At 42.5% G+C, this 25,180-nt stretch overlaps 2 protein-coding genes across 4 annotated transcripts in view; one reads left to right on the top strand and one right to left on the bottom strand.

Annotated features, from left to right (window-relative positions):
- GNG13 (G protein subunit gamma 13) overlaps positions 1-17,615 on the top strand; it is a 56,779-nt gene extending 39,164 nt beyond the window's left edge. For all 3 annotated transcript variants that reach the window (XM_089656043.1, XM_089656042.1, XM_089656041.1), the window contains 2 exons: positions 15,080-15,217; positions 16,859-17,615. In XM_089656043.1, coding sequence (XP_089512169.1) covers positions 15,120-15,217; positions 16,859-16,964 — 204 coding nt within the window. In that variant the 5' untranslated portion in view covers positions 15,080-15,119 and the 3' untranslated portion in view covers positions 16,965-17,615. The remainder of the gene's footprint in view (positions 1-15,079; positions 15,218-16,858) is intronic.
- Positions 17,616-24,633: 7,018 nt separating this feature from the next.
- CHTF18 (chromosome transmission fidelity factor 18) overlaps positions 24,634-25,180 on the bottom strand; it is a 90,298-nt gene continuing 89,751 nt past the window's right edge. The window contains exon 22 of the mRNA XM_089656045.1: positions 24,634-25,027. Within this exon, the coding sequence (XP_089512171.1) occupies positions 24,894-25,027 (134 nt within the window). The 3' untranslated portion in view covers positions 24,634-24,893. The remainder of the gene's footprint in view (positions 25,028-25,180) is intronic.

Raw genomic sequence — 25,180 nt, forward strand, 5'->3', positions numbered from 1 at the left:
CTGCAGCATCAATAGCTAAAGACTTCCAAACCTTGTGTGGCTTTCAGATTAGCACAACAGTGCGTAGAGAGCTTCATGAAATGGGTTTCCATGGCCGAGCACCTGCATCCAAGCCTTACATCACCAAGGGCAATGCAATGGGTCGGATGCAGTGGTGTAAAGCACGCTGCCACTGGACTCTAGAGCATTGGAGATGTGTTCTCTGGAGTGACCAATCACGCTTCTCTGTCTGGCAAACTGATGGACGTGTCTGGGTTTGGTGGTTGCCAGGAGAACGGTACTTGGCTGACTGCATTGTGCCAAGTGTAAAGTTTGGTGGAGGGGGGATTATGGTGTGGGGTTGTTTTTCAGGGGTTGGCCTTGGCCCCCTAGTTCCAGTGAAGGGAACTCTTTAAGGCATCAGCATACCAAGACACTCTGGACAATTTCATGCTCCCAACTTTCTGGGAACAGTTTGAGGATGGTCCCTTCCGGTTCCAATATGACTGCACATCAGTGCACAAAGCAAGGTCCATATAGACATGGATGAGCCAGTTTGGGGTGGAGGAACTTGACTGGCCTGCACAGAGTCCTGACCTCAACCCCATAGAACACCTTTGGGATGACTTAGACCGGACACTGCGAACCAGGCCTTCTCGTTTGACAATAGTGCCTGACCTCACTCATGCACTTCTAGAAGAATGGTCAAACCTCACTCCTAAACCTTGTGGACGGCCTTCCCAGAAGAGTTGAAGCTGTTATAGCTGCAAAGGGCGGGGCCAACTCAATATTGAACCCTACGGACTAAGACTGGGATGTCATTAAAGTTCATGTGTGTGTAAAGGCAGGCCGACCAATGCATTTTGCAATATAGTGTGTGTATGTATGTATGTATATATATGTGTGGGTGTGTGTATATATATATTATTATACAGGATTTATATAGCGCCAACAGTTTGCTCAGCGCTTTACAATATAAAGGGAGACAATACAGCAACGATATCTGAGGTGGTGTGTGTGTGTGTGTGTGTGTGTGTGTGTGTACATGTTGCTAAGTTTTGAGTCAGGATTGTGACACAATCTGCTTTGTAACTAGGATACATCACCTATCTTGTAATGTTAAGCTGCTACAGATGTTTGAAGTGACTGTTGAGTCCATTGGGAAGTGTTCTAATTTCACTTAGTGCTGGGGGGGTCTACACTTGTCTAAGAATTATCATACATATCAGGCATATATTAATGTTATTATTTAGGAGGTCCTCGAGGAAAGGAAAACTGTACTGAAAAAAAATATTCAGGCTGCCATTGCTAAACTTTTTTCTTGTGAATGGCAGCTGCCAGACTATTGTGCTTCATGTATTCAGACTTAAAGTGGTTGTAAATCTCAGACAAGAAATTTGAACAAAGCATATCCTTCTATGGTGTGTATTTGTCTCAATCCAGAACATTTAGGGTCATTTCTTTCTGCCTCGTTCTTCTGCTATAACCAGGAGTCACTTCTGACAAGTCTTCCTGACACCAAGAGAAAAATGGTGACAGGGGAGGGACCTCCATCAGACTGACAGCCTCAGTTATGTTGCTGTGTGGAGGGGAGGGGTATCTTTTTCCTCCAATCAGCGCTCAGAGCTCTCCTCACTGAGTGCAACTTCAGATCTCTGTCCCCTGATTTTAAGAGCTGAAAGAACCTGTGTAATTTCTGCACTTTGAATGGAGGAGAGAGGGCTAAAGATAAACAGGTACAACTTATGTAGGAGGATTTGTTTCATCTCTGTGTATCACCTGAGGCCAGTCACTTCACTGGGTATATGTAAGGGTTTACAACCACTTTAAAGCGTTGCTCCACCCAAAAGGGGAAGCTCCACTTTAAGTCTTTGTCCCCCACTCTCCATTAAGGATTGGCACCTTGGGGGAGCGGGCACCCGAATTTGACAGGTACTCGCTCCCACTTCTGCTGCTTAGGTGATCGGAAGCGGAAGTTGTCCTTCTCCCCTCCCTCCCTGTAGTCTTCTGGGACACATGATAGGTCCCAGAAGACTACGTGGCCATTCACAAAGCGCAGCGCTGCTCGAGCATGTGCAGTGAGCACCCGGCTGTGAAGCTGCACACTGAAGATGCCGGCACCAGGGAGAGAAGACGGCCGGTGAAACCAGCCGTGGTGAGGACACCGCTGGACCGAGGGACAGGTAAGTGTCTGTATTTTAAAAGTCAGCAGCTACAGTTTTTTTTTTTCCAGGTGGAACTCCGCTTTAAGTTGAGGCAATATCTACACTTTAAGTGATATTATTTAAAACACTTTCAGCAGCTGATTTAATCACTTAAGTCTGCAGCCTCTCTATCTGTTATAGTTACCAATGTTCCAGGTTAAAGCCTAACTCCATGTTTAATAGCACTTTAAATATTTTGTTTGGGCCAAGCTGGCCCAAAGGGACTATTTTCTGCATTAACAGGGTCACATGGTGGGCAAATCCAATTTCATGGGAAATAAAATTAGCAAATAAATAAAAAATACAGCACATGCAATTTTGACACAAGTCATATTGTAATTGAATGTTATTAAAAATTACATTTCCTTTTTAATCTGCAGTGCTTTCATTTTCTGTAAACTGCAATATGGCTACCTGGACGTGTTCTGTACACAGATGTTGTACTGAATGCCCCCCAGATCTGTCATTCCTGCTTGTGTGATTGGCTTACTGATTTTTGCAGAAATCTGAACCAAGATTCAAGTCAGATTTTGGGCATCCCCGGCAACAAAAATGTAATTTTTGGTGAGATACTCCCAAAGGGAACTCACGTCTAAAGGGATGCAGACCCTGCCACTTTACTCAGAGTCCTACAAGTGCAGCAGCTGATTGATAATTATGAAATCCCTCCCAGATTCATTCAGCACATGGACACAAACAGTTAATTCTTAAAAAAAAACCAAAAAGATAGGAATCTGCAACAAATCCCTGCAATGTACATAGATCACCCAGAGGGGAATGTTTTTTCTTCACAAAAGTGGAGTTACACTTTAACACATTGGGGTTTATTTACTAAAGCGGGAGAGTTCAGGTTTTATTGCCAAAGCATAACTGAACAAGCTGAGGTTAGAAGCCGATTGGCTGCCATGCACAGCTGCACCAGATTCTGAGTGAACCTGCTTTAGTAAATCTCCCCCATTGTGTTCTAGCAATGGGTTGAAAACTTCTTTTCTCGCTCCCGAAACAAAATAAAGTTGGGCTGACCACTGATCAACTATTCACATGAAGCCTTGTGTTCTGTGAATGAATACAAAGCTTCCTCTGATTGGCTGAGGCAGAGAGACAGCAGGATGCCGCCATGATTTCCACCTCAGCCAGCCATTCATAGGAAACTTTGTATTCATAAAGGTCATGAATGGCTTGGCCATGCTGAGCCTGAATATTTTGTTCTAGGAGTGGGAAGGGAAGTTCTCATCCCACTACCGAAACACAGCACTGTATACTGGATGAGGCTAAATACGGTTCATATTGTGTGCTAATCAAACACCTCACCTGGAATATGCAGTTCAGTTTTGGGCACCAATTCACAAAAAGAACATTGGGGAACTGGAGAAAGTACAGAGAAGGGCAACCAAACTGTTAAGAGGCATGAAGGAGATCAGCTATGAGGAAAGATTAGAGGAACTGAATTAATTCCTCTTGAGAAGAGATTAAGGGGGGATATGATCTCCATGTATAATACATAAGGGGGGGATATGATCAACATGTGTAATACATAAGGGGGGATACGATCTCCATTTACAATACACAAGGGGGGATACAATCACCATGTACAATACACAAGGGGGGATACGATCACCATGTACAATACACAAGGGGGGATACAATCACCATGTACAATACACAAGGGGGGATACAATCACCATGTACAATACATAAGGGGGGATACGATCTCCATGTACAATACACAAGGGGGGATACGATCTCCATGTATAATACATAAGGGGGGATACAATCTCCATGTACAATACACAAGGGGGGATACAATCACCATGTACAATACACAAGGGGGGATACGATCTCCATGTATAATACATAAGGGGGGATACGATCACCATGTACAATACACAAGGGGGGATACGATCTCCATGTATAATACATAAGGGGGATACGATCTCCATGTACAATACACAAGGGGGGATACGATCTCCATGTACAATACATAAGGGGGATATGATCTCCATGTATAATACATAAGGGGGATATGATCTCCATGTATAATACATAAGGGGTATATGATCTCCATGTATAATACATAAGGGGGGATATGATCTCCATGTATAATACATAAGGGGGGATATGATCACCATGTATAATACATAAGGGGGGATATGATCTCCATGTATAATACATAAGGGGGGGTATGATCTCCATGTATAATACATAAGGGGGGATATGATCTCCATGTATAATACATAAGGGGGATATGATCACCATGTATAATACATAAGGGGGGATATGATCTCCATGTATAATACATAAGGGGGGATATGATCACCATGTATAATACATAAGGGGGGATATGATCACCATGTATAATACATAAGGGGGGATATGATCTCCATGTATAATACATAAGGGGGGATATGATCTCCATGTATAATACATAAGGGGGGGATATGATCTCCATGTATAATACATAAGGGGGGATATGATCTCCATGTATAATACATAAGGGGGGATATGATCTCCATGTATAAATACATCAGTGATTCATATAGTGAACTCAGTGTAGAATTATTCACCCTGAGGTCATCACAGAGGACAAGGGGGCACTCTTTACGTCTGGAGGAAAAGAAATGTAATTTCCAAATACTGAAAGGCTTCTTCACAGTAAGAGCTGTGAAAATGTAGACTAGACTCCCCCAAGAGCTGGTTCTGGCCAGCTCAGTAGATTTTTTTTAAAAAAAAGGCCTGGATTCGGTCTTGAAATTCCAAAAATTTAACTGGATACTAATATTTATAATTTGATAGGGATTGCCTCTTGGGGTATCAGGAAGGAAGGAAATTTTTTCCTCCGCTGGAGCAAATTGGAATATACTTTTATTGTTTTTTTCCAATCCTCAGGATCAACAATGGGTATAGCATTGTGTATATGGAGGTTTTCTATTTGGATGAGTGTGCTTTTTTTTTTCCTCTGTGGGTTGAACTGGATAGACTTGTATCTTTGGTCAACCAGTTAGTGTAGTAAATAGTTTGTTTGGACCAGTTTGGCCCCAAAAAAAACTATTTAAAAAGGACAGCAAATGTGTAGATAGGTTTTAGGCTGGTGCCATGTCCACTACCCCAGGCTTCCTTTTTTAGGGTGGCTCCTTTCTCTTGCAGTGTTTTATGGAGCCACTTTTGCATGCAGGGAGTAGAGCTTTGTCTCCCAACACTGTGTGTATCAATAGAAACATGCCTAGGATAGCAAAGCACTCCCCTGCTCCCCCCCCCTCTCACCTAAGGCTGCAGTTACACTTGAGTGTTTTGAAGCTCAAAGCTCCAAAAAAGCTCAAACTTTAAAAATCAATTGTTCTCTATGGTGCCTGTTCACACCTGACTGCGCAAACAGGCAGCATAGAGAACAATTTTTTTTTCAAGTCTGAGCGTTTTTGGAGCTTTAAGCTACAAAACACTCAAGTGTGAATGCAGACTAAGGCCCCTTTCACGCGGCCATTTCAATCAGATCCACTTGTCGATTTTTTTCAGGCAGACCTGATCAAAAGGTCCATTCATCCCTGTGGACAGGCGGGTGTAAACTGACTTGTGTCCGTTTACACCCATCTACCTCCGGGTCTAATCAGGTCCGCTGAAAAAAAACGTAACGGGATCTGTCCTCTTCTGTACAGGCAGAGTGGATCCATTTACGCCTGGCCACCATAGATCAGAGCAGGCTCTGTCCATGTCCACGCTGCAGAGACCGAGTAATCCGCCAACTCTGCTCTGATCAGCAGGGGATCTGTGAGCTGGTCCCCTGCTGATCGGAACAGAATCCTAAGGGGCCTTAGAAACTGGCACTGTTAACTCTTTCCTGTGAAGACTAGAAGTTCAGGGAAGCAGCACTAAAAACAGGGGCCAGCAGCATAAAACGTTGTAAACTAAAAGTGCTGGGGTAAGAATTTCAAATCATTTACTGGAGAATGCTCATTTTATTGTGCTAAGCTTAAAAAAACCCCAAAACTTAAAGATACTCTAATTTTGTATTACTGTCACCAGGACAAGCTTTCAAAAAATGACCATCCACAGAATCTTTGCCCCATTAGATATATACCTAAAACACAATTTTACTGTTCACAATAATTCTAAATTAGAGTTACATTTTATTAAACTACAATAAAAAAAAAAGTTTAACATCTTTTCCGCCATCCTATAGCAAAAACACGATCGCCGAGTATCACAGACAGGGGAGAAACCTGTATGTAAACAATACAGATCTCTCCCGTCAGCTCCTGCACACTGCTTTGTATTGCTCTGCATAGCACCGTCATACAAAGCAATGTGCTGACACAGTAAAGCACACACAGCACACTGTAGAACAGCACACAGTTAACTCTTTGATTGCCCCACATGTTAACCCCTTCCTGTCCAGTGCCATTAGTACTGATTAGCACTGATAACTGTATTGGTGTCCCTGGGGATGTCAGTGACAGTCAGTTCCCCCCCAGTGTCAGAATGCCTGTCGCAGTCCCACTATAAGTCGCTGATCGCTGCCATTACTAGTATAAAAAATAAATAATAAATCCCAGTATCTATACCGCCATTTGTAAACGCTATAACTTTCACGTAAACCAATTAATTTACACGTATTGGGATTTTTTTTTTTTAGCAAAGACATGTCACAGAATACATTTTGGCTTAAATTTATGGAGAAATTAGATTTCTAAAATTTTTTTACTGGACATTTTTATTAACAAAAGTCAAAAATATTGTTTTTTTTTCAAAATTGTAAGTCTTTTTTTGTTTATAGAGCAAAAAATGAAAAAATGCAGAGGCAATCAAATACCACTGAAAGAAAGCTCCATTTGTGGGAAAAAAAGGACGTAAATTTTATTTGGGCGCAGCGTTGCATGACCGCGCAATTGCCAGTTAAAGTAACACGGCGCTGTATCGCAAAAAATGGCCTGGTCAGGAAGGGGGGTGAATCCTCTGGAGGGCAAGTGGTTAAAATCATCTTCCCCCTTTGCTGCGGTTGACCAAAAGCTGTCTCAGAGGACATTAAAAATTGTACACGTATCAACGAATTGCTGACTGCTTAAAGGAGCAATCTGAGAAACATTTAAAATTTGGGCTCCCTGGTTAATATATAGGGACTCCCCAACTGCAATCCTAATGCTGGCCATACACATATAGATTTAAGTTCAAGAATTTTTGTGTCAAGAATATTCGTTTGATTCTCTAATCGTTAGGTCAAATCGATGTTCATTTTCGACAGCAGTCACGGGAAAATTCAAAGGGGCAGGAAGGAAAACTTTTCTCGATCGAACAAATTTTCGCCAAGTGTATGTGGTTATCATTCAGAAATTACATTCATTTTAAAGTCAAATGTTAAAAGCAAAAGACAGTTTTCGAACGACATTCGCCCATTCATTGAATGTTCAAAGGATTTTTATACGACTTTTCTTAAGAATATTCTTGTCCAAAAATCTATACGTGTATGGCCAAGCCTTAGACTGGACATATTCCAGAGTTTTTGGACTTCTGTTAAAGGATGGGGACTATGCTCCCCTGAGGAAGGGGGAAAGCGGTGAGGGTATAGGGTTTTCTTTTTCCTTTCCTCCTAACATCAGTGGTGTATTTAGGTTTTGTGCTGCCCTAGGCAACACAAAAATTGGGTACCCCCCCACAGAGAGAGAGCCTGATATTGACCGACAACACCCCTGCCCCCCCCACCAGAGAAAGCCTTCCACTACCGCTGCCCCCCAACACCAGCCACCATCCCCAAAAGCGAGAGAGAGAGACACTCACCTTCACAGCTCCGGACATCCCCAGGAAAGAGCCTCTCTTGGAACCCACCAGGTCCCCATGCCATGTTTGTCCCTTCTTCTGTCCCTTCTTCCGAGGGGCAGTGCTGCCCCCCCCGAAAAATGCCGCCCTAGGCAAATGCCTTGTTTGCCTTGTGGTAAATACACCCCTGCCTAACATAGCAAGGATAACTACCCCTTATCTCCCACCCCCCTTTTTTTAACGATTTCTCTATATCCCACTTTCTGCCTTCCCCCTGTAAAATTCAAAATGGGACCAAGACCAGGAAGACCGTCATTTTAATGTTTACGTTTCCAGTTGCATTACTTATCCAATACATCAATTTTGTGAGATTAGTAAACACTGGCCACTGCTTTTGATAAGTGGATTGTATTTGGTTTCTATGTTCTGCTCGGTTGTGCTGTAATCTGATTTATTCGACTAAGTGTCTGCTCTGTATCTTTTTTTTTTTTTTTGGCCTAAATAAAGAATTTATTAAAAAAAAAATGTACATGCATCAACTGATCATCACAGCTCAGCTTCCCATCATCATTAGTTGAAAGGCTGAACAGTTCCTCTTGATGTCAACATGACGTGCACAATCAGTAGAATTCACCGGAAAGTAATACATGAGGGGTTTATATCACAAGTATTTCAATAAGAAAGTACTAATTTCCTTGCAAAAATTCTTATTGCAATTATTGGGATTAAAAATCCCATTTCAGTCTTTGCAGATGACACCAAGCTGTGCCGTGGAATAACGTCCTTACAGGATGGCTCCAACTTACAAGCCGACCTCAATGCTCTGTGTAATTGGGCAACTATGTGGCAAATGAGGTTTAATGTTGATAAATGTAAGGTTATGCACTTGGGGGCTAAGAATATGCATGCATCATACACAGCTGATCACGTGGTAAAAAGCCGCTGTGATTGGCCTTCTACCTCATCACGTGATCAGCTGTGTCAGTAGGATACAGCGATCATGGAGATCGCCAGGTACACGCCCCTGGGGGCATGCAAGAGGGCACGTTCTGGGAGGAGGTTACATCCTCCCAGAACTGGGTAACCACACTGTAGCCGTCATTCGGCTTAGCGCGGTTAGCAAGTGGCTAAAGGAGGTATAGACTCCAGAGAGAGAGAGATTTCCCCCGATACAAATCATTAGTAACACCTCATCTGGAATATGCAGTTCAGTTTTGGGCACCAATTCACAAAAAGAACATTGGGGAACTGGAGAAAGTTCAGAGAAGGGCAACCAAACTGATAAGAGGCATGGAGGAGATCAGCTATGAGGAAGGATTAAAGGAAGAATTTATTCTCTACTGCAAAGAGGAGATTAAGGGGGGATATGATCTCCATGTATAATACATAAGGGGGGGCATGATCACCATGTATAATACATAAGGGGGGATATGATCTCCATGTATAATACATAAGGGGGGGGATATGATCTCCATGTATAATACATAAGGGGGGATATGATCTCCATGTATAATACATAAGGGGAGATATGATCGACATGTATAATACATAAGGGGAGATATGATCGACATGTATAATACATAGGGGGCGATATGATCTCCATGTATAATACATAAGGGGGGATATGATCTCCATGTATAATACATAAGGGGGGGATATGATCTCCATGTATAATACATAAGGGGGGATATGATCTCCATGTATAATACATAAGGGGGGGATATGATCTCCATGTATAATACATAAGGGGGGATATGATCTCCATGTATAATACATAAGGGGGAATATGATCTCCATGTATAATACATAAGGGGGGATATGATCTCCATGTATAATACATAAGGGGGGATATGATCTCCATGTATAATACATAAGGGGGAGATATGATCGACATGTATAATACATAAGGGGAGATATGATCTCCATGTATAATACATAAGGGGGGATATGATCTCCATGTATAATACATAAGGGGGGATATGATCTCCATGTATATTACATAAGGGGGGGATATGATCTCCATGTATAATACATAAGGGGGGATATGATCTCCATGTATAATACATAAGGGGAGATATGATCGACATGTATAATACATAAGGGGAGATATGATCTCCATGTATAATACATAGGGGGGGATATGATCTCCATGTATAATACATAAGGGGGGATATGATCTCCATGTATAATACATAAGGGGGGATATGATCTCCATGTATAATACATAAGGGGGGATATGATCTCCATGTATAATACATAAGGGGGGGATATGATCTCCATGTATAATACATAAGAGGGGATATGATCTCCATGTATAATACATAAGGGGGGATATGATCTCCATGTATAATACATAAGGGGGGGATATGATCTCCATATATAATACATAAGGGGGGATATGATCTCCATGTATAATACATAAGGGGGATATGATCTCCATGTATAATACATAAGGGGGGATATGATCTCCATGTATAATACATAAGGGGGGATATGATCGACATGTATAATACATAAGGGGAGATATGATCTCCATGTATAATACATAAGGGGGGATATGATCACCATGTATAATACATAAGGGGGGATATGATCTCCATGTATAATACATAAGGGGGGATATGATCTCCATGTATAATACATAAGAGGGGATATGATCTCCATGTATAATACATAAGGGGGGATATGATCTCCATGTATAATACATAAGGGGGATATGATCTCCATGTATAATACATAAGGGGGGATATGATCACCATGTATAATACATAAGGGGGGGATATGATCTCCATGTATAATACATAAGGGGGGATATGATCTCCATGTATAATACATAAGGGGGGGATATGATCACCATGTATAATACATAAGGGGGGATATGATCACCATGTATAATACATAAGGGGGGATATGATCTCCATGTATAATACATAAGGGGGGATACGATCTCCATGTATAATACATAAGGGGGGATATGATCACCATGTATAATACATAAGGGGGGGTATGATCTCCATGTATAATACATAAGGGGGGGATATGATCTCCATGTATAATACATAAGGGGGGATATGATCTCCATGTATAATACATAAGGGGGGATATGATCACATTGTATAATACATAAGGGGGGGGCATGGTCACATTGTATAATACATAAGGGGGAATATGATCTCCATGTATAATACATAAGAGGGGATATGAGCTCCATGTATAATACATAAGGGGGGATATGATCTCCATGTATAATACATAAGGGGGGATATGATCTCCATGTATAATACATAAGGGGGGGATATGATCTCCATGTATAATACATAAAGGGGGGGATATGATCTCCATGTATAATACATAAGGGGGGATATGATCACCATGTATAATACATAATGGGGGATATGATCTCCATGTATAATACATAAGGGGGGGATATAATCTCCATGTATAATACATAAGGGGGATATGATCTCCATGTATAATACATAAGGGGGATATGATCTCCATGTATAATACATAAGGGGGGTATGATCTCAATGTATAATACATAAGGGGGGGATATGATCTCAATGTATAATACATAAGGGGGGATATGATCACATGTAGAATACATAAGGGGGGATATGATCTCCATGTAGAATACATAAGGGGGGATATGATCTCCATGTAGAATACATAAGGGGGGATATGATCACCATGTATAATACATAAGGGGGGATATGATCTCCATATATAATACATAAGGGGGGTATGATCACCATGTATAATACATAGGGGGGGATATGATCACCATATATAATACATAAGGGGGGATATGATCTCCATGTAGAATACATAAGGGGGGATATGATCTCCATGTATAATACATAAGGGGGGATATGATCTCCATGTATAATACATAAGGGGGGATATGATCACCATGTATAATACATAAGGGGGGATATGATCTCCATGTATAATACATAAGGGGGGATATGATCTCCATGTATAATACATAAGGGGGATATGATCTCCATGTATAATACATAAGGGGGGATATGATCACCATGTATAATACATAAGCGGGGATATGATCTCCATGTATAATACACAAGGGGGGATATGATCACCATGTATAATACATAAGGGGGGATATGATCTCCATGTATAATACATAAGGGGGGATATGATCATACATAAGGGGGGATATGATCTCCATGTATAAATACATAAGGGGGGATATGATCTCCATGTATAATACATCAGTGGCTCATATAGTGAACTCGGTGTAGAGTTATTCACCCTGAGGACATCACAGAGGACAAGGGGGCACTCTTTACATCTGGAGGAAAGGCGAATTAATCTCCAAACACAGAAAGGTTTCTTCACAGTGAGAGCTGTGAAAATGTGGAATAGACTCCCTCAAGAGTTGGTTCTGGCCAGCTCAGTGGATTGCTGTAGGAAAGTCCTGGATTCTTTCTTGGATACACAGAATATAACTGGATACTAACATTTATAGGTAAAGTTGATCCAGGGAATATCAGATTGCCTCTCGGAGGATCAGGAAGGAATTTTTTTCCCCTGCAGGAGCAAATTGGATCGTGCTTTGCTGGAGTTTTTTTTGCCTTTCTCTAGATCAACTGTGGGTATTATTATTATTATACAGTATTTATAAAGCGCCGATAGTTCGCTCAGCGCTGTACATTACAATGGGGGACAGAACATGTGACAGAACAATAACAATACAATGCAAAACATGAAGGGCTTGAGGGCCCTGCTCTTTCGAGCTCGCAATCTAGGAGATAGGATAACTTTTTTTTTTTTTTGGTTGAACTGGATGGACTTTTGTTGTTTTTCAGCCAGACTAACTATGTATGCAATACTTGTGTTAGCTGCGTAAATTGATGGCGCTGTATAAGTACCTGTAATAAATAAAAAGAATCTGTAAATTAAATTTATGGAGGCTGCCAATGTTGACCTCCTTGCCTAGATGTCTCTGGCTTCAGTACTTTTTTTAGACCCTAAGCAGAAACTATTTTTCTCTTTTTTTTAATGGTTGAACTGGATGGACTTTTGTCGTTTTTCAGCCAGACTAACTATGTAACTATATATGCAATACTTGTGTTAGCATCTACAGCCTGGCGCAGTCCACTCAACCTTTTTGTTTATTGCATAGCAAAACATGCTAAAAGATATGGTATGCAGAGGGAAAACTCATCTTGCAGAGTTTCCAAGGAACTTAGGAAGGTTTGCAGATTCTTACCTGCTTCTATTATGTGAATACTAACAAATTCCATTGCAGTAATCTCCTCAGACTGAAAGAAATGGGAGTGCCTAAAGGGTAATACCACTTTCAGGTGGGAAAAAATATCAAATAAAAAAAAATAATATACAGTTGAATGTTATTAAAAATTACATTTCCCTTTCAATCTGCAGCGCTGACATTTTCTGTAAAATGCAATCCAATATGGCTACCTGGAGGCGTTCTGTACACTGATGGTGTATGGAGCCCCCCCTTCTCCCAGATGTCATTTCCTACTTGTGTGATTGGCTTACAGATTCTCTCAGAAATCTGCACTAAGATACAAGTCAGATTCTGAGCATCCCCTACAACAAAAATGTCATTTTTGGTGAGATAAGTCCAAAAGAAAATCACGCCTTAAGGGATGCAGACCCTGCCAATTTCTTCCTTAGAACACTGCAGCTGATTGATAATTGTAAACCCACTCCCATACAGATTCATTCTGCACATGGACACACACAGCTATTCCTCCAGAACAACAGATGGTAGGAATCTGCAACAAACTTTGTTAGAATCACTGCAATGTACACAGATTATTATTATACAGGATTTATATAGAGCCAACAGTTTGCGCAGCACTTTACAATATAAGGGAGACAGTACAATTACAATACATTTCAGTACAGAAGGAATAGGAGGGCCCAGCTTGTGGAGCTTACAATCTAAAGGAAGGGGGGGGGGGTGATACAAAAGGTGATAGCTGCGGGGGATGATCTGGCGGAGGTGATTCAAGTACAGTTCTTAGGTGGAGTAGGCTTCCCTGAAGAAGTGAGTTTTCAAAGATCGCCTAAACGCAGACATGGTGGGGGCTGACCGGACATGCTGTGGTAGGGGGTTCCAGAGGGTGGGAGAGGCTCTGGAGAAGTCCTGGAGGCAAACGTGGGAGGAGGTGATGAGGGAGCTGGAGAGGAAGATATCATGGGAGGAGCGGAGTGGGTGATTTGGGCAGGATCTGTGGATGAGGTTGGTGATGTAGCTAGTGGCAGTGTTGTGGATGGCTTTGTAAGCTGTTGTTAGTATTTTGAATTTTATACGTTGGGTTAGTGGAAGCCAGTGGAGGGATTGGCAGAGAGGGGCAGCAGTCGCTGATCGGTTGGTAAGGTGTAGGAGTCTAGCAGCAGCATTCATAATAGACTGAAGGGCAGATAACCTGTGTAACAGTAGACAAGGGAAAAGGTTGCAGTATTCGAGGCGGGATATAACCAAGGCGTGGATAAGTTGTTTTGTGGTGTCATTGGTCAGGAAGGGCGGATTTTGGAAATGTTCCGGAGGTTGAGGTGGCAGGATTTAGCCAGTGAGTGGATGTGGGACCCAAAGGAGAGGTCAGAGTCTAGGATTACACCGAGCACCCTGGCATGAGGGGAAGGACCAATGGTTGTGCTGTTGATCTTAGTGGTAAAGTTGTGAGTGGGTGATCGGGGAGGAGGAAATATTACAAGTACAGATCACCCAATGGGAATTTTTTTTTTATTTAACAAAAAAGTGAGTTACACTTTAATGGGAGCACCTTGATGCTATGATACCATATCCAATTCCACTGTAATTCCAGAACCGCCAACAGCTGGTAACGAGAGCAATGAATGAGATTTTTTTTTTTTGGGGGGGGGGGGGGGTATCTTAGGTGTGTACAAAACTTCTAACATTGCCAAAATAGTATTTTTTTTGTTTGTCACAGCTGCCTGCAGATTGAATTGGAAAATAAAGGACGTTAGATTTAAAAAAAAAAAAAAATATATGTATAAAACTTTTTTTTTGTTCTCTTGGCATTTATAAATTTATATTTGGTTTTTAAACAAAACTTGATAACACCGGGGGGGGACATTGGTGTTCCTTTTTGTCACCGTTCTTTGTAATAGCATCAGTTCTTCTCTTCTAGTGTATTCCCTTGCTGGCTTTGCCCCTTACTATCGGTCACCATGGATGAGATGGACGCGCCGCAGATGAAGAAGGAGGTGGAGAGTCTAAAGTATCAGCTGGCTTACAAACGAGAGATGTCTTCCAAGTCTATACCCGAGTGAGTATGGCAGGGGACCAAACAGTCCATCCTGATTGCCCATCTACCTTTGGACAGATCACAAGGGAAGATATGTGAATCTATAGTAGTTGCATGTTCTGCTACAGTTATTATACAGGATTTATATGGCGCCGACAATTATTATTATTATACAGGATTTATATGGCGCCAACAATTACTATTATTATTATACAGGATTTATATAGCGCCGACAATTATTATTATTATTATACAGGATTTATATGGCGCCAACAATTACTATTATTATACAGGATTTATATAGCGCCAACAATTATTATTATTATACAGGATTTATATAGCGCCAACTGTTATTATTATTATTATACAGGATTTATATAGCGCCAACAATTATTATTATTATTATTATACAGGATTTATATAGCGCCAACAATTATTATTATTATTATACAGGATTTATATAGCGCCAACAATTATTATTATTATACAGGATTTATATAGCGCCGACAATTATTATTATTATTATTATACAGGATTTATATAGCGCCAACAATTATTATTATTATTGTACAGGATTTCTATAGCTCCATCAATTGTTGTTATTATACAGGATTTATATAGCGCCAACAATTATTATTATTGTACAGGATTTATATAGCTCCAACAATTATTATTATTATTATACAGGATTTATATAGCGCCAACTGTTATTATTATTATTATACAGGATTTATATAGCGCCAACAATTATTATTATTATTATTATACAGGATTTATATAGCGCCAACAATTATTATTATTATTATACAGGATTTATATAGCGCCAACAATTATTATTATTATACAGGATTTATATAGCGCCGACAATTATTATTATTATTATTATACAGGATTTATATAGCGCCAACAATTATTATTATTATTGTACAGGATTTCTATAGCTCCATCAATTGTTGTTATTATACAGGATTTATATAGCGCCAACAATTATTATTATTGTACAGGATTTATATAGCGCCAACAATTATTATTATTATTATACAGGATTTATATAGCGTCAACAATTATTACTATTATACAGGATTTATATAGCTCCATCAATTATTATTATTATACAGGATTTATATGGCGCCAACAATTATTATTATTATTATACAGGATTTATATAGCTCCAACAATTATTATTATTATTATACAGGATTTATATAGTGCCAACAGTTTGCTCAGCGCTTTACAACATATAGGAAGACAATACGGCAACAATACAGTTCAATACAAGAGGGATAGGAGGGCCTGATCCTGGGAGCTTACAATCTAAGAGCTGCCCATTCCTCATTGGTTCTACAAGTTCCCAGATGACACTTGGAGGGTATAACTTGTTCAATGTAATTTGGCCGTAGTGCTAGATTATGAACGCCGCTGAAGCTGGGGAAGCCAGACTCCCACAACCACCAGGGAAAAAGGTGCAGGCTGCCCATGGCGCTCATCCGAAGCGATGCATGTATAAAAATCTAAGAAGCACCACCCTCCCATCCAGCCAATCCATAGTGCCTCAGCCCATGAGTCTGCCAAAGCCACACCCCCAATATTTTTAACCCCGCCCACCAAAGCTTAATCATAAGGTAGTCAATGTGATAACCAGATATCCATTTTCATTCCCAGATTATTAAAGTGGATTGAAGAAGGAGTACCCAACGACCCATTTCTGAACCCGGAGCTGATGAAGAATAATCCCTGGGTAGAAAGAGGAAAGTGCAGCATCCTGTGAGACTCAGACAACCGCCTCTGCCCCCCTCCCCCACCCAACTTTCATCTACTCTGAATGTAACTAGATTCTGATATTAGAGTCCAGATAGGCAGCTGAAGAGACCTATTTGATCACAATGCATTGCTCCAGCAGAACTTAACATATGCAGGAAGAGGGGGGGAGGGGGAATGCTGTCACCCCAGTTATCAGTCTCCCCCACCATAGCTTAGACTGTGGGGTGGCTCTGCTGTAATGAAGAGGTCTAATTTTATTATTTGTCATTTTAGATTTATAGGATGGCTAGGAAGCGTGGCAAAGAATTTGTTGTAGATTAAGGAGTCAGTTTACAGTGAAAGGGGCTTAGGTTAGAGGGGTAGGACACAGCTGCTTGTCACAGGGGTATGACAGCAATAATCTACACAGTCTCGGGCCAGAGCAATCCTGGGATGCTTCAATGACCCGGGGCGGCTGTCTCTACAGCGCCCCCCGACTGTACCTTCCAGGTTATGCACTATATTGAACATACTATGCTTTTCAGGTTATTGTCATTGTAATTATATACTCATGGGACTCGCAAGCCCCTCTTTATATCTTTATTTCTCCAAAGAGCTAAATGCAGAGAAATTGTAAAATGAATAAGATTCATATCTAATAAACTCTTGGTGCATTTTTCCTCTCCTGTCTGTGTCTATCCAATACTCCTGTGTTCAGTTATGTGTTGCAACTCAATGTAAGTGTGTGTGTAGATCACAAAGACCTGGGCACTAGGTACCCTGCACTGCCGCTGCGGGGGAGATTTACTAAAACTGGAAAGTGCAAAATCTGGTGCAGCTTTGCACAGAAAACAATCAGCTTCCAGGGATCAGGGTCTATTCTCACTAAAGAAACGCGTTCCAAATGCGTTTCAGTTCATTTTTTCCCCTTGTCCCTCAAATTAAATAGGGACATGTACGTTCCGGTGCATTTTACTGCGTTTCAGTACAGTTCTGTGGAGCCTGTTCTACCTTTTTTTTTTTATCTGCATCCAAAACGCGCTGAAAATGCAAGCACTGATGTGAACTATGACATTGACAACCATATAACCTACTTTCTGTGAGTTTTGGATGCAGAAAAAAAGCAACTGAAATGCATGTAGTGTGAACTGGCCCTCATTGTCAAAGCTTAATTGAACGAGTTAGAACCTGGTGCAGTTGTGCTTTGTAGCCAATCATATTCTGAGTGCTCCAGTTTTAGTAAAGTGTTACTAAACCCAGGACCCTTCATTCGCTATCTCTGGTCTCCCACAGTGCACAGAAATGCAATTATTTAAAGTAAATGTAAATTTATAATTGCTATATACTGCTGATGCGAAAAGGTAGTCTTGTCACTTCTATCAGTGTCCAGCTGAGCACTGGTTAAAGCGTTTAAGAGTTTTCAGTCTGCTCTGACTGTCCGATGAGGCTGTATAACCCCTGACCCTGTCTAGACAGTGCTGATTGGCCTGTGCCAATCACCTGCACCCTCCCCCGCCCCACTGGTTAAAGCCAGTAGGAGTTTGCAGTCTGTTCTGACTGTCCGATGAGGCTGTATAACCCCTGACCCTGTCTAGACAGTGCTGATTGGCCTGTGCCAATCACCTGCACCCTCCCCCGCCCCACTGGTTAAAGCCAGTAGGAGTTTGCAGTCTGCTCTGACTGTCCAATGAGGCTGTATAACCCCTGACCCTTTGTCTAGACAGTGCTGATTGGCCTGTGCCAATCACCTGCACCCTCCCCCGCCCCACTGGTTAAAGCCAGTAGGAGTTTGCAGTCTGCTCTGACTGTCCGATGAGGCTGTATAACCCCTGACCCTGTCTAGACAGTGCTGATTGGCCTGTGCCAATCACCTGCACCCTCCCCCGCCCCACTGGTTAAAGCCAGTAGGAGTTTGCAGTCTGTTCTGACTGTACTATGAGGCCGCATAACCCCTGACCCTTTGTCTAGACAGTGCTGATTGGCCTGTGCCAATCACATGCACCCTACCCCACCGGTTAAAGCCAGTAGTAGGCGTTTTCAGTCTGCTCTGACTGTCCGATGAGGCTGTATAACCCCTGACCCTTTGTCTAGACAGTGCTGATTGGCCTGTGCCAATCACATGCACCCTACCCCACCAGTTAAAGCCAGTAGTAGGCGTTTTCAGTCTGCTTTGACTGTACTATGAGGCTGTATAACCCCTGACCCTTTGTCTAGACAGTGCTGATTGGCCTGTGCCAATCACCTGCACCCTCCCCCGCCCCACTGGTTAAAGCCAGTAGGAGTTTGCAGTCTGCTCTGACTGTCCGATGAGGCTGTATAACCCCTGACCCTGTCTAGACAGTGCTGATTGGCCTGTGCCAATCACCTGCACCCTCCCCCGCCCCACTGGTTAAAGCCAGTAGGAGTTTGCAGTCTGTTCTGACTGTACTATGAGGCCGCATAACCCCTGACCCTTTGTCTAGACAGTGCTGATTGGCCTGTGCCAATCACATGCACCCTACCCCACCGGTTAAAGCCAGTAGTAGGCGTTTTCAGTCTGCTCTGACTGTCCGATGAGGCTGTATAACCCCTGACCCTTTGTCTAGACAGTGCTGATTGGCCTGTGCCAATCACATGCACCCTACCCCACCAGTTAAAGCCAGTAGTAGGCGTTTTCAGTCTGCTTTGACTGTACTATGAGGCTGCATAACCCCTGACCCTGTCTAGACAGTCCTGATTGGCCTGTGCCAATCACATGCACCCTACCCCACTGGTTAAAGCCAGTAGTAGGAGTTTTCAGTCTGCTCTGACTGTACTATGAGGCTGCATAACCCCTGACCCTCTGTCTAGACAGTGCTGATTGGCCCTGTGCAAATCAAATGTACTCTCCCAAGAAAAAAAAAAAAAACCTCTCCAGCCATACACACCAAACTGAGCATGTGCAGAGTGCCTCCTAGGGCACAGAACTATCAGTAAATGGATTGAGGACAGTAAAAAGGGAGGATCAGAGAAGACAGGATCAAACAGCCTTTTTACACAATGCAGAGGATTAACCTCTTTGGCTCCACAGTGAGTATAACAAGCATGCATTACTACATATACAGACTGATTTTACTGTTGCAAGTTAAGTAACACTTTGTCTCCTCCTCCTCTATGCCAAGCTACATGGGAGGACCAATGAAAGAGGGGAACATGACTCTTAGAAACGAAGCTGTATAGCATGCACTAGCCATTCACAGGTCAGCTTTCTATAGAACGCTGCTAAAAATGATTAGTTTTGGACCTCTGCTCTGTGTTTACCGTCGAGATTAGTCAGTTTGAACACTGCTAACTGAACGCGTAGGGCCACATGCACACTGGGCATTTTGCTCATGTACATCCAATCCCAGCATTTTCATGCGTCTGGGAGGCAGCAGCTGCTGCCTGCCGCCTGTCAAAATCTATGAGAGGCTAAAAAATACACTGCATAAGTATTTACATTTAGGACCGTAAACATGAGTACCACTAGGTGCAGCATCCAGTTGTAGACTTTGCAGGTTGCAGGCAGTAGCACCCGTGCCTGCTGGGAGCACATGACCTAAATTGTCCAATGTGCAATAATGTTTATCGAGAGAGCGAAGTTCCACTTTGACTATTTTTTTTATCCTTATAGTTCCAGCATTAGTAAATAGATAGGACGGTATATTATATTTACTTGTTTTATTTATTTATTTTTTTCTTCCTTTACTTCCTTGTTTCCAGACCTAGCAAATGATGTCATACATCCCAGGAGTCTTCAGGCAGGATGGAGGGGTTTCCCCAGCCAAACACTCCCTCCTGCCTGCATGCCTGAGCTAAGGACAGATGGATTCCAGGAAGCAAATTCTACATGAACCCTCTGCTCTTAATCAAGATGGCCGGATCAAAAAATGCTAAGGGGGAGGGGGGGGGGGGGTCAGTGATTGCTCAGCAAAACAGAGCTTGGAGACATGGTTGGATGGGGAAGTTTGCTTTGAATATTAAAAAATGAATCAAATAGCATTTTTGGTGTGTGGTGCTCAGATGCTGTGCAGTTCCATTTTAAGCTTTGCAATTTGCACCACAGTGTCTGCAGCTGGAGGGGTCAGTGAGGGCTTGCTTTAAGGAATACCAAACGCTGTACACAAACAAGTTAAAGAGGTAATAAGCCATGTCCATTATTTATAGAAAAAAAAACACAACAAAAGACCCTGCAAGGTAAAGACATAATGTGCTAGTATGCATCCCATACTAGCACATGATGTAAAACATACCTTAAAACAAAGCCCTCCAGCAGCACGCTGTCACCGCTGTAGAGGCTTCTTATCTTCACCCGGTCTTCCTTCCGGGTTCACGTGCTCCGTCCATCTGACTAGCTGGGCTGCGATGATGTCACTCCCGTGCATGCCCACGGAAGTCTCAGGACACAGCACAGTGCTCTGAAGGAACGGCACGGGTATGCTGTTCCTTCAGAGCACATGCGCCAGCTGCAAAAAAAAAAAAACAAAAAACAAAAAAAACTTGAAAATCTCCTAAACGGTGCATGTTTAGGAGATATTAATTTTACCTAAAAGGTAAACTTTATTATAAATATACAAATTGGGTTTACCATCACTTGGAGGGAAAGGACTAATCATCAGTACTACCTGTGGACTCCCTGGAGCAAATAATTTCCCAAGCACTGAATTCCCATGACCTGTTCTGCACTGTGTTTCTGTAAAATTGACCACCTTGGCAGAGAGAAGGCTTTGCTTCTTCATGTCAGATGACTGGTGTGGTAATGACCAAGAAGAAGCAGGAAAGGCAGAGGAAGCAAAGGTCCATAAAATGGAATAAGCAGAAGCAGGGAGATCCTGGCTTTAGAGATGCTCAGGAACAGCTTCCTCTTCAGCAAACAGCACAGGAGTGAAATCTCTAAATCTCTTGAGACCAGCAATCACTGGCAGCACTTCATCCTACATAGCAGATTTACATCTACAAGGGTTTTAGGGACAGGAGTGCCTAGTCAGAGTACATCAGTAAGTTCTATTTTACAGGGGGAAGGCAAGGCAAAATGTAGATTTTTCTGGGGCCTGTTTTGCCACAATTAACATTTCCAGAAGTTTCTAATAATATAACAAATCATCCTTTTAAGTTCTGGTCTACTTTAAAGCCAATTTACCGCTTGTTCAAATAATGGAATAGCCATAGTCTTGCCACATTTCTACTTTAACCACTTGCCTTCCTGAGGATTTCCGCCCCCTTCCTGACCAAGCCATTTTTTGAGTCATGGCACTGCGTTACTTTAACTGACAATTGCGCGGTCATGCAATGCTGCAGCCAAATGAAATATACAACCTTTTTTCCCCCCACAAATTCAACTTTCTTTTGGTGGTACTTGATCAACTGTGTTTTTTTATTTTTTGCACTGTAAAAAAATTTTAAGGAAAAAAAGCAATATTTTTGACTTTTTGCTATTAAACATGTCCAGTAAAGAAATTTTAAAAATCAAATTTCATCAAATTTAGGCCAAAATGTATTCCGCGACATGCCCTTGCCTTTTATCCCGAAATTGACAGGTACCCTCTCCCACTGCGATCACCTAGGTGATCGGAAGGTGTCCTCCCCCCCTATAGTCTTCTGGGACACGTGACAGGTCCCAGAAGACTATGGGGCCATTCACAAAGCGCAGCGCTACTCACACATGTGCAGTGGAAGCCGCAAGCTGTCACAGCTGGATGCCCACACTGAAGATGCCGGCACCTGGAACACAGGACGGCGGGTGAAATGGGCTGCGGGAAGGACACCGCGGAATCATGGAAAAGGTAAGTGGCTGTTTTTAAAAGTCAGCAGCTACAGTTCTTGAAGCTGCTGATTAATTTTTTTACAGTCTGAGTGGAACTCCGCCTTAACATCTGGCAGCAGCAACTGCCCCAATAAGCAGTCTGTTTTCACATGATTGACTGCAGCACCAGGTCTGGCCTCTACACAGCTCCTAATATGCAGATTGCCTACATCTAGGGCCATTCTGCATGCGATTTCAAGCAAGACATTTGTGGAGTGTCTCAACCTATCCTTGATTTGTACTGGCTGAGCAGCTGCAGCTAAATTGGAAACTCCTCGCAAATGCCTCTTCTCAAGCCATCCTGTAGTGTAGTGGATCAAAGGCACAGTTTCCTATAAGTGAAGCCAATTTCCTGACCCAGAGGCCAGTAATTTTTCCCTGCTTATCTTCTTGGGTACTACCGAAGGAGCCTATGGGAGAGTACCTAATGGCTTAACATGTCACCTCCACCAACAGATGTCCACATGCAGACAGTGAAGGAGGACCCCAAGAGTAAAGGGAAGAGAGAAGGATCAATATGTGACCATGGCTTCAGATAAGTGAAAAGGGCATTTGGATAGGTTCCCCCCATACCAGCGGATAGGTCAGAGGGCAGGGTGGGGGTCACTAATATCCTGCAGGTGGGCTCAGGGGCGGACTGACAACTCATGGGGCCCCCGGGCAATAGGGGATCATGGGGCCCCTGTGTCCTTGCCCAAACTCAAAAAAGCCTATGAAAAAGGTACCAGGGGCATCTCATGGGGCCCCCTACTGACCCCAGGCCCTCGGGCATTGCCCGAGTTTCCAAATGGTCAGTCCGCCCCTGGGTGGGCTTTAAGCAGCAATGGTCCTTTCAAGGTTCCACTGGAAGAGGAAATGGACAGTCAGCACTTTTTTTTTTCCAACAGTGCTGGTGATCACAGCATGGAAATGCACAGTATGGCTCAGAAAGGTAGCATTTCTATGGAAGATACTTTTGGCCAGGACACCCCCAGCATGTCCCCTTCCTAAACTATAGTTAAGATTCAAATTAAGGGTGCTTTTAGCACAGAGCAGGCAAGCAGACAACACAATTCACAAGGTAAAGATTCCATAAGTGATCTAAGAAAAATTCCCACCAGTTGGAATTCTGCTGCTGGATGAGCCTGTTTTGTCCAACGACGCTGAACTTATCCTGACATTTAGCAGATTGTCTGAAATTATTATTATTATACAGTATTTATAAAGCGCCAATGGTTCGCTCAGCGCTGTACATTACAAAGGGGGACAGAACATGTGACAGAACAATACCAATACAATGCAAAACATGAGGGGATCGAGGGCCCTGCTCTCTCGAGCTTACAATCTAGGAGGGAGGGGATGTTGGCACAGGAGGAGATAGCTGTGGGGGATGGAGTGGTAGGAAGAGTGGAGGAGGTCGGCAAGTTAGCAGGGGATGGGGTAGGCTTCCCTGAAGAGGTGGGTTTTCAGGGTGCGCCTAAAGGAGAGGAGAGTAGGTGATAATCTGATGGGTTGGGGCAGGGAGTTCCAGAGGATGGGTGACACCCTGGAGAAGTCCTGGAGGCGGGCATGGGAGGAGGAGACCAGGGAACTAGAGAGAAGGAGGTCTTGTGAGGAGCGGAGTGTGCGTGCTGGGCGGTACTTGGATATTAGGTCGGTGATGTAGTTCGGGGCAGTATGGTGGACGGCTTTGTACGTCAGTGTTAGGATTTTGAATTTGATCCGTTGTGCAATCGGAAGCCAGTGGAGGGATTGGCAGAGGGGGGTGGCGGAGATGGAGCGGTTGGAATGGTGAATAAGTCTGGCAGCCGTATTCAGGATCGTCTGAAGCGGGGATAGCCAGCGGCGAGGCTGTATGTGCTGCCCGCAGTAACTAAAATGTTCCAAGCCTGCATTGAAGGAATAATATGAAAACAGCTCATAGAAAATGTTTATTACCTTCATAGAAAACTAGAAAAGGCTTGCTTTCAACTGATAGGAAAAACTTTGCTTCATGTAGTGAGGAGATAAAAGCTCTCACCTGTTCATAAGCAGTACAGTCCAACAGACTGAAAATCTCAACTTTGATACAAAAATATCCACTGAGAACACAAATCGATATATGCTCCAAGTCCTTGTCATTCTGGGAAAAAGTCTCATAAATTATACCTTTTTCTTATTTACAAAAAAATGTAAAAATTACAACAAGTCTTTAATGTACACATTCCTCCGCACTGCGTTGGAAACACCTTCATTAAATCGAAACCAAACATCGCTGTTCCCTACGGCCGTTCCAATCTTCTTCTCTATGGGATCCTCTTGGTTTGAACTCACTGGGAAAAATAAAACAAAGAATATGAATTGTAGAAGATGCTAGAACATACTTTACCAGATCAAAACGTGAGCTTTCCACAACATGGCAACAAGAAAATCTGCAACCTTCAAAACCCAAGCAGCAGACCCAATATGCCCTCGGGGTTTTGTGA

Source organism: Staurois parvus, unplaced genomic scaffold (genome assembly GCF_062004578.1).
Source record: "Staurois parvus isolate SC_StPar_1 unplaced genomic scaffold, SC_StPar_1.0 ptg000882l, whole genome shotgun sequence".
NCBI classification, from domain to species: domain Eukaryota; kingdom Metazoa; phylum Chordata; class Amphibia; order Anura; family Ranidae; genus Staurois; species Staurois parvus.